Source organism: Bidens hawaiensis, unplaced genomic scaffold (assembly GCF_021521415.1).
Source record: "Bidens hawaiensis isolate Kalapana, Puna unplaced genomic scaffold, B.hawaiensis_p1.1 tig00001236_1, whole genome shotgun sequence".
Classification (NCBI taxonomy): Eukaryota; Viridiplantae; Streptophyta; class Magnoliopsida; order Asterales; family Asteraceae; genus Bidens; species Bidens hawaiensis.
Genome location: NW_027491070.1, coordinates 2,696,121 through 2,705,435, shown reverse-complemented (window position 1 = coordinate 2,705,435; position 9,315 = coordinate 2,696,121). Strand labels below are relative to the sequence as shown.

At 35.6% G+C, this 9,315-nt stretch overlaps 1 protein-coding gene and 2 pseudogenes across 3 annotated transcripts in view; all 3 read right to left on the bottom strand.

The window, feature by feature from the left end:
* Positions 1-379: 379 nt before the first annotated feature.
* LOC143566507 (GDP-fucose transporter 1 pseudogene) overlaps positions 380-9,315 on the bottom strand; it is a 47,446-nt pseudogene continuing 38,510 nt past the window's right edge. Inside the window, exon 2 of the transcript XR_013141245.1 lies at positions 380-435. The product of XR_013141245.1 is annotated as a GDP-fucose transporter 1 pseudogene (transcript). The remainder of the gene's footprint in view (positions 436-9,315) is intronic.
* On the bottom strand, positions 1,201-5,276 carry LOC143565736 (disease resistance protein RPV1-like; annotated as a pseudogene). The gene is made up of 5 exons (XR_013141120.1): positions 4,788-5,276; positions 3,676-4,483; positions 3,327-3,644; positions 2,647-2,937; positions 1,201-2,497 (listed from the first exon to the last, which is right to left on the bottom strand). The product of XR_013141120.1 is annotated as a disease resistance protein RPV1-like (transcript).
* Positions 5,369-7,969, bottom strand: LOC143569076 (toll/interleukin-1 receptor-like protein). The gene is made up of 2 exons (XM_077055068.1): positions 7,275-7,969; positions 5,369-5,546 (listed from the first exon to the last, which is right to left on the bottom strand). The coding sequence occupies exons 1-2, from the start codon at positions 7,811-7,813 to the stop codon at positions 5,369-5,371; spliced, it is 717 nt and encodes a 238-aa protein (XP_076911183.1). The 5' UTR covers positions 7,814-7,969.

Here is a 9,315-nt window from a genome sequence, read left to right as displayed (position 1 = left end):
ATCATGAAAAACACCTCTACATCCAATCCCCATATTTTTACTGGAAACAAACCAATCCTCCAAATTTGCTTGTAACTATTTTTCCCCGTATCTTTTTTAATGCTTTTTGTATGGTGTAAGTGGAAGATAGAGAAAAAATAATAATAAAAAGAATTATAATAAATTTTTAATTGTATGGGGATAAATAGAGGGAATGTAACGTAGGAACTTTCTAAAAAATGAGAAAAAAATTTAGAAAAATATGACTTTTAATTAAATTATATGGTTAAAGATGAGGATGAGATGTGAATGCTCTTATGAAGTTCTGTTTCATGTCAAAATTAAAACAATTAGCGTCGGTGAGCAACAAAACACCCATAGCATGCACCTAGGACGACATCTACATAGCGCCGGTGAACCCACTTACACCAGTAACAGACTGCTGATACAAAACACCTCCAACAATTGTTACAAACAAACAAAACAACCCAAATGGCCTAGCAAGTTTATCAAATAAATTTTTCATAAGTCCATATACAGACGACAATGAAACCGTTGTAGATGCTATAGCTTCCAATAAAATTCCCATTATTTTATGCAGTTGCAGCAAACACATGCGAATACCCAAGATCTGTAACCATGTCTTTATTGTAAACCATTTCAGCTGTACTTTTGATCAGATAAGCAAAAACCCATGAGTATGCAGTCAAAGTATGAAGCGGTAGCAATAATAATAACTACACAAAGGAGCGTTAAGTATCCACCACCGAACCCGCATAGCTAGATCACATCTTGTAATCCCTGCCTGAACTCTTCTTCTTGAACCAATGTTGTGCACTTAGTCTTGCATCTTCGTGCTAATCAAGACTTTTAGAATATAGCATACATTCCAAGATAATGAGTTGAGCTCTTCTTGGCAGATATCATGCTTGACTCTCTTGATTGCACATATATTGTGGATAAGAAACATTGCCAAACAACATTATCTTAGTGTCGTACAAAAATAAATTTAGTGGCACATCATCACGAACTAAGCATACTACGCTGTATCGATATGTCAGATCACTGATACAATCCAAACAGAAATAGAAGAAAAGCTAGAGAGAACAAGAAGATTTCCATTTCCATTTTGATAAACTGACTATTACAAACTCCAACAGTATATAACGACCTACCCCCCCCCCCCCCCTCTAAATTATGACAATTGACAATAACCTTCTAAACAATAGTCTAATGACCAAAGTACCCTTTTATTCATTCTTACTCATTTATTACACATCAATCACAAATCCTTAAGTCGCATTGAATCGATCAATGGGGGGGAGGAAACTCTGAAACACGTGGACCGGATATATAAATCTCCTCCAACCTTTCAATGTTGCTCAGATAAGTAGGAAGTTATTGCAAATTAAAACAATCAACAAAGATCAAGTATTTTGAGGGACTTTGAGCTGCCAATGCTGTCTGGGATGACCATGATTGCAGAGCTAGAGGCACGAAGTACCTCTAATGATTCCATATCACCTAATGCTGGAGGTAAATGTTTGAGGCTCTTGCAATCATGGACGTTCAGATTTTTTAGATGTTTGCATCTACTAATGTTGTTTGGAATAGATCTAATTCCGGTGCATGATACAACAAGGTTCTCTAAAGATTCTAAATGGTTGAGGTTCTTAGGCAAACTTTTAAGACTAATACAGCCATGGAGTTGAAGTGTTTTTAGATCCTTCAATCTCGTGATGTTGGCTGGAAGCCTCTTAAGATATTGGCAACAACTGAGATTCAAACGAATAAGCTTGCCTAGATTTCCGATTGATGAGGGAAGTTCTTGTATCAAATAATGAGACAAATCAAGTTTTGACAAGTTAGTCAAATTCCCTATGGATTCTGGGAACTCTTTCAGTTGTATGCAACACGAGAGGTTTAAGTAGGCAAGATTTTGTTGAATTCCATTTGCACTGAGGCTTAGAGGCATTTCAATACTCAAGCAATGATGGAGATCAAGAGTTTTCAGACATTTTAACCTGGAAATGGCATCAGGAAGACGTCTAACACCGGCTCTAGATGCAATAAGATTCTCTAGGCGTTCTAAGCCGTCCAAGTTTTCAGGAAGTTCCTCAAGATTTAAGCAATGGTTGAGATCAAGAGTTTCCAGATGATGTAATCTAGTAATGGTGTTTGGTAGACTCTTTAAATTTTGGCAGTAACTGAGATTTAACTGCACAAGATTGGAGAGATTACCGATTGTAGATGGCAGTTCTTCAATCATACAGTGAGAAACATTAAGCTCTGCTAAACAAACCAAATTCCCTAAAGATTCTGGTAAGTGCTTGAGATTTGAACACCCAGACAAACTTAAGTAAACAAGCCTCTGTAAGACCCCAACAGAAGTATGAAGCTCTAACAAATTTAAACAAAACCCAAGATTTAGTCTCTCGAGATTTGGAATCTGGTTGAAATCTGGGATCCTGATTAGCTTCGAGTAACTTAAATCAAGAAATTTTAGTTTGTAAAGAACCTGTTACAATATAACAGATAAGTTAATACTTATTATGGCTTCATCAAAATAGAACATTCATTTACACCTGGTTAATTTTGATATAGTTGGTGTAATCTGTAATATGATACAGATAATTATATGAAAAAAATGTAGCAACAAATCTATACCTTTACTTCCGTCAGGCCCCAGAGTTGTTCAATTTTACTGCATGACATTTCGAGTCCAACAAGGTTACTTCCATGGAAACTTTCTGGCAAAGATTCTAAATTGAAATGATTCCAAGTGAGCCACCGTAACTCGTTAGGCAGATATTCAGGTCCGTGAGGAGTCATTTCCTTGGTCATGGCATGGAAATAAAGCAGTCTAAGTTTGTCCATGTTTCTAAAAGCTTCTGAAATGTTCATTGAATCTACCTCATGCAGATCTCCCACTACAATAGCTTTGATATCTTCCTTACCCTTCAAATCAAAGATAAGAGCATAAAGATGTAGTGCTAGAAACTAACTATGAGCCAAGATATCGGCTTAGAATGAAGCTCATCTAATAAATGAGCTCTAAACCGAGCTTTTGACATGGAGCTTGATTAGGCTTGCGAGCCTAAGCGATCTTATACATGCTAAACAATATATGTGTGTGTGTGTGTATTCTTAATAAAATGTACATACTACAGTCAGTTTAATATTAACATGTGAGCCGAGCTTGAGCCTGTAAAACAAATCATGAGCCATGCTTGAGGTTTATACATAAGGCTAGAAACAAGCTTGAACTTAACTTCTCTTAAATTAAACAAGCAAGCGCTGCTTCGGTTACTACGATAAGAAAACTGCATAATAAAAGTTGAGTGTACCGTATTTTCCTTTAGAACGTCTGCAATTTCATGAGGGTCCCACAATATCCTACGTTTACCAGGCTCATTGGGCTGCCTCCGATGAACAATATCTTTTCCCATTTCGTGTAGAAGATCGTGCATCCACAAACGCTCATTTGAGATTTTTATGAGGGATTTTTGCTCAAGAACTCTAGCAACAATATCCGGATAGAATTCACAACCTTCAAGTATCCGGAATACAATATCTTTCTCCCACCCTCTGAAACAACATGCTATGTGAAGGAACGCTTCTTGGTACTCATGGTCCAAACTGTCATAGCTTATTTTCAAGATTTCCATAGTTTCCTTTTATGGAATCTTTTTTCAGTTTTTCCACCGCACTTGTCCACTCAGCCAGACTTTTGCCACATAAGAACGAACCCAAAACTTTTAGAGTCAAAGGAAGGCCACGAGCATAGTGTACCACCTGCTGTGAGGCCTGTTCATACTCTTTCGACGGAATACTTCTTTTAAAAGCATAACATTTGAAGAGTTGACTTGCTTCGATGTCATTTAGCAAACTTAAATTGTATATGTTCTTATCGTTTACCCCATGTCCAATAAGAACATGCTTATCTCTTGTTGTGATTACAATTCTACTTCCTTTACCAAACCAACTCAATGCTCCAGCTAAAGCCTCTAGTTGGCTCGGAGCATCCACATCATCAAGAACAAGAACCTTTTTACGGACCAATCTTTGAATTAGCATGCGTTTTCCATCAACAACACTGCGTATTCGCAAGTTTCTTTCCATTGTAACATCCTCAAGAAGCAACTTTTGCAGATTCTGTAGACCGTATTGTTGTTGTGATACTTCTCTAATGTTTTCAAGGAAACTTGCACCTTCAAAGAGACAAGAAATCTAATAAAAAATGGCTCTGGCAAGAGTAGTCTTACCAGCACCACCCATAGCCCATATCCCTATCATACAAACATCATCTGGTCCATCTAACAATGATATAACATCTTCTATGCGATCTTCTAATCCAATTAAATTCTCATCAACAGTTACTGAAGCTATTTGATTCAGTTTGATCTGAATCTTTTTAACAATATCTTTGATACATGCTGCTTCATGCCTGAAATTCAAATAGGAAAAAATATAAACAATATCATATAGACAATCTAAACCATTTTTTTTGGTTTACTCTTGCCGCCTTCAATCAAGATGTACTTCTTGTTTAATCTAACATTTCATTTTATTAAATTTAATAATCAATCAATGTTAAGTTTTGCATATAGTTGCATATCGATAGTGCACCGTAACTGTAATATACATGCAATCAAGAGTTTGATTGCTCCTCAAACTCTTTGATCTATTTTAGTAAATCTGCAAGTTCTTCTAGATAATCTTAACAGTTATCAGTGTGCTTATAAATCGATGAATACTCAACACCAACAGAAAGGAACTATAAAGACAAAACTTAAACAGGCAATTACCCGTTGGCAAAGGTTTTCAAGTCCCAGCCAGACAGATTAGCTGCTTCTACAAGGGCCTCTCTCCATATTTCCAATTTATGTGACTTGTAATGTTGAGCAAAACCTTCCCCAAAATGCCCTTCTTGATTCCGCACATCTGAAGGACAAACGTCATAGAACACAGGCAAAACTATATGTCCATGCGTCTTATGACAGCTCATTATCTTTACAAGTTCATCCAAACACCAAGTTGAAGAAGCATAATTCTTTGAGAAAACAATGACAGAAATAGCTGATTCTTCAATGGCCCTCAAGAGTTCCGGGGCTATTGATTTCCCTATGTCAAGTGTTTTTTTATCACAAAAGTATGGATTTTATACCCTTCAAGAGCAACACGAAGATGGTCAACAAAGTTCTTACGGGTGTCTTTTCCTCTAAAGCTCAAGAAAACATCGTAAGTCCACCCAAAATTCTGCAACTTTGAAGAATTGGCCATTGAAAGCTTGCTAGAGTATACATCTGAACAAAAATATCCTAGTTCAGAGGTGTAAAAAGAGCCAATATAGAAATCATCATGTAATAATTACATGAATGTGTAGGAGTTAATTAAGTTTGGCATAAATCATTGTAGTAAGATGAAAGAATGCTAGATTACTCCCGGTATTAACTTTACCTGATGTGACCTTTGAGGATCTTGCATTTCTTTTTGCAAGGCTTTGCATGAGACCTAAATTCCTCATAACGGTTTTAGCAATCTCCTCAACAAAATCAAGGTAATCCCTGCAGATGGAAACGAACATTAGTTATGAATTCTTAAAGCTTTTTCATCATTTCAAGTTTTCAAAATGACATAATAAAGACTTATTTTCTTTAATGAAGTGTCTTTTAAAATGTTAGTGGCCTGCTCGTTAGGTCGTTTATATGGCTCTCGTTTATTTAGTTGTTGGGTCAGTTTAGTACGTTAAAGCAATGGTTTGGACCGTAGGCCAACAAACCCGTTTAAAGGGAATATGGTTGAACTCCACGATGATAGGAGTTGGTTGGTGGTGGTTATAACAAATAACCGTATCCATATGTGACTGTTATCATCAAAACCGTCATCCCCAAACCATCGCGACCTTCCGGTTCGTTTAAATAGGGTTCCAAATTTGGTTGTAAAATAGTTAACAAGTTTATCACGTTTGTTTATCACATTCAAGTTTGATTGGTTAGTTTTTTGTTATCATACAAATGTTTATTGTGATTATGGTGTCCAAATCGAACTTGTTTAATCAGAGACAAAATCAAGATCGGAGGGCCATCACAAACAATACTTTTGGTATTGTAGAGAAAGTTATGAATTCATAAAGCATTTTGCCATTATAGCTAAAAAATTCTTGCTATTACATTGCAGCTTATGTTTGTGAAGTACTACTAGAAAACTAATGGTTATCCTGTTGTAATTAAAGGCAATATTGGTGCAATTTGGATTTCAAGTTATAATGAGCACAAATTTTAGAAGTCTTCTAAGCAATCATAATCACGAGATCTTAGCAAACTTTACTGGAAATGAAACAAAAAACGATCTTCATGATTAGGCCTCAATGAACATTAACGGGGTATGTTCGTGTTCGTTTACTTAACTATACAGTTTAACCAAACATATAATTGAACAATTTTTTTTGTCATGTTTGTTCATTAAGAAAATGGGCACGTTCGTGCTCATTCATGTTCGTTCGTTTAAACCCAAACCGAAAATTTCACAAACATATAGAAACACAAGCAAACATAAACAAACATAAATAAACACAAATTAAACAAACATGATTGAAGAAACATAAACAAATACTAGACTTAATCGTTTGGGCTCACATGTTAATATGGTTAAGAATGTTCTAGATTCAGTTTTTTGTTATTGTTAATCTTTGGTAATACTTAATAGATTGGGTTACCTTATTTTTGGAGTTTTATTTTAGGAACTCTATTTTAGGATTTAGATATCGGTCTTAAATTTGGTGTTTTAATTTAGATGATTCATTCAAAATATCCATCATGGTTCTACCAAACGAGCCCCCTTTTTGTTTATACTTACACATATAAACTACTTATGTTCATAAAATTTGAACGAACATCAACAAACAAGCATAAATGAAAAAAACATAAACTAGTTCACGGACATAAATGAATGAACAAAATGTGTGTTCATGTTCTTTCATTTAATTAAACGAACACGATTTTTGTTCATACTCGAACTTCCTGCCGAATACCTCATGAACCTTTGGTTTGTTTACGGTAAGAGTGTAAACGAGCTAAGCCGAGCCTGAGCTTGGCTCGTCAGTTGTTTTCTCAAGTTCAGTTTGGGCTCGGCTCGTATATTGTTTATTAATTAATTTATATACGTTTTTAATTATTTGTATATATTCTGCGAAAAACGTTAACGAGCATAAGCTCAGCTTGAGCTTGTGTAGTACCTTAAATGAGCCAAATCTCGAATGTAAAAATTAATAAATAGATAAACAAATAAAATACCAATTTGGAATATTCTGCAATTTCAGCGTCAATCCTTGCAAATTAGTTAATTCCAGTATAGCCTGCCTCCACGATGTCACACTTTCGTTGGAATACTCACAATATGCATTCCCAAATTGCGAAGTACTACTAGTCCTCCGGTGTATTTCCTCAAAGTGCCACTCGGAGTTGCGAAGTTCGAAAGGATCGACGTCGTAGTACACCGGAAGAACATTTAAACCGCCTTCAATCGCCTTTCTTAACTCCATGATCTTCACCAGCTCGTCCAAGCATCTTGGAGAAGTAACATAGTTTTTGCAACAGACTACAACTGCCATTGATGACAATTGCATCGAGTTGTAGATCCCTTGCGAGAGATACGAAAATCGACCTCCCACTATGCTTATATCGACCATACGTGTGGTGATTCCTTTTGTGTCTAGTGCATAGACCATATCGTCTACAAAGTTGGTATGACTACTTAGATCATGGTAGCTCAAGCATACATCGTAAATCTTTTGATCGCTTGGCGAATATGCAGAGGAGAGTGTAGAAGCCATAAAGTACGTACTAATAGCTAGCTAGTAGATGGAAGACTAGCGATTATTCAGAATTATTCAGTGATTAATCGGCGTTTGGTCGGAATTTTTACGAGCATTGCCGTTGAAGCAACGAAATGAAAATGTGAACAAATGGGGGAGACTATTCTAGTGCCAAAGTCATAAACAGCTTAATTTACCACCAGTTGTGGCTTTTCATGACTAGGATCCCACGACATCAAGACCCTACAAACATGATGACTTTTCTCAATCAATGATTTTTCTTTTTTTTCTTTTTTAAATTGGGGTATATTTGAAATTTCTAATCACTTGGGGATTGACCTTATATTTAATCATAAATAAGGTGTTGGTGTTTAATATTGGCGAATAAGTAATTTGATCTAGGTGTGTAAGAGATGCGTCAGGAATTGTAAGATGAGTGTCGTATTAGAAACTCTTATTAGTACTTGATAGTGGCGAATAAGGGTGAACCAATTCTATTTATAGTTGATATCAGCGAATAAAACTAATAGCAATTTATATTGACGAATAAGAGTTATTATTGATTATAACCTAATTAAAACAACTACTTTTAATCTTAAAAAAAACATAGGTCATACGATATGGCCACTACCCATATTGTAAATATATTTAAAATGCATGTTGCTGGCCTCTCACATAAAACACTGTATATCAAATGTATTCCTTTTCTTGCCGAATGTACAACATTTTAATGCCTCAACTTCTTACAACGTGTTCACATTCGTTGCCACGTTCACTAGCCACTTGTCTGTCCCAGCTTCATCTTTCATTCCAACAACATCACTACCTAGGGGGTGTTTTGCCTAACTTTTTTAATCTAAGCTTATAGCTTTTTTAGCTTTTTGTTACAAAATAAGCTTAAGTTGGTGTTTGGCTTAGCTTTTTAAGCTTATGCTTATTAGCTTATATAAGCTCATTTAAAGAAGCTTATATGAAGATGGTTTTTTAGCTTATTTGATAGAAACTTATTTGTTTAAGGGTGTAAATTACTCATTTGTTCTCAAATGGTGGTGGATTAGTAATTATTACTCTAACAAATTAAAGAATGTTTGATTTAACAACTTACTAAGACACATAATTAACTTGTAAAATATAAGCTAATCCAAACACTTAAAATGAGCTTATCAAATAATAGAAAAAAAAAAACTATAAGCTAATTTTATATATAAGCATAAGCTTAAAAATAAAAGCTAGGCCAAACAACCCCCTAGACACCTCTTTCTCCTTCCTTCTTTTGATTTGAACATCATCTGGAAACACATTTTTCAGCCATAGAAAACTTCATCGATGTTTCGGCAGTGCTATATCTTCGTAGATAGGCGGAGGTTGTATCTCAAGAGAAGATTGGCGACGACAACCCTATGTCAAGTTACCTACCCACGACAACTTAGGCAAGTCAAGTATCATCCGACTGAGTTTTCGACCGGTTGGGCTGTTTTTACGTAGACTGTTGATTCTAAAGATGGTGTAAATCAGGTTGT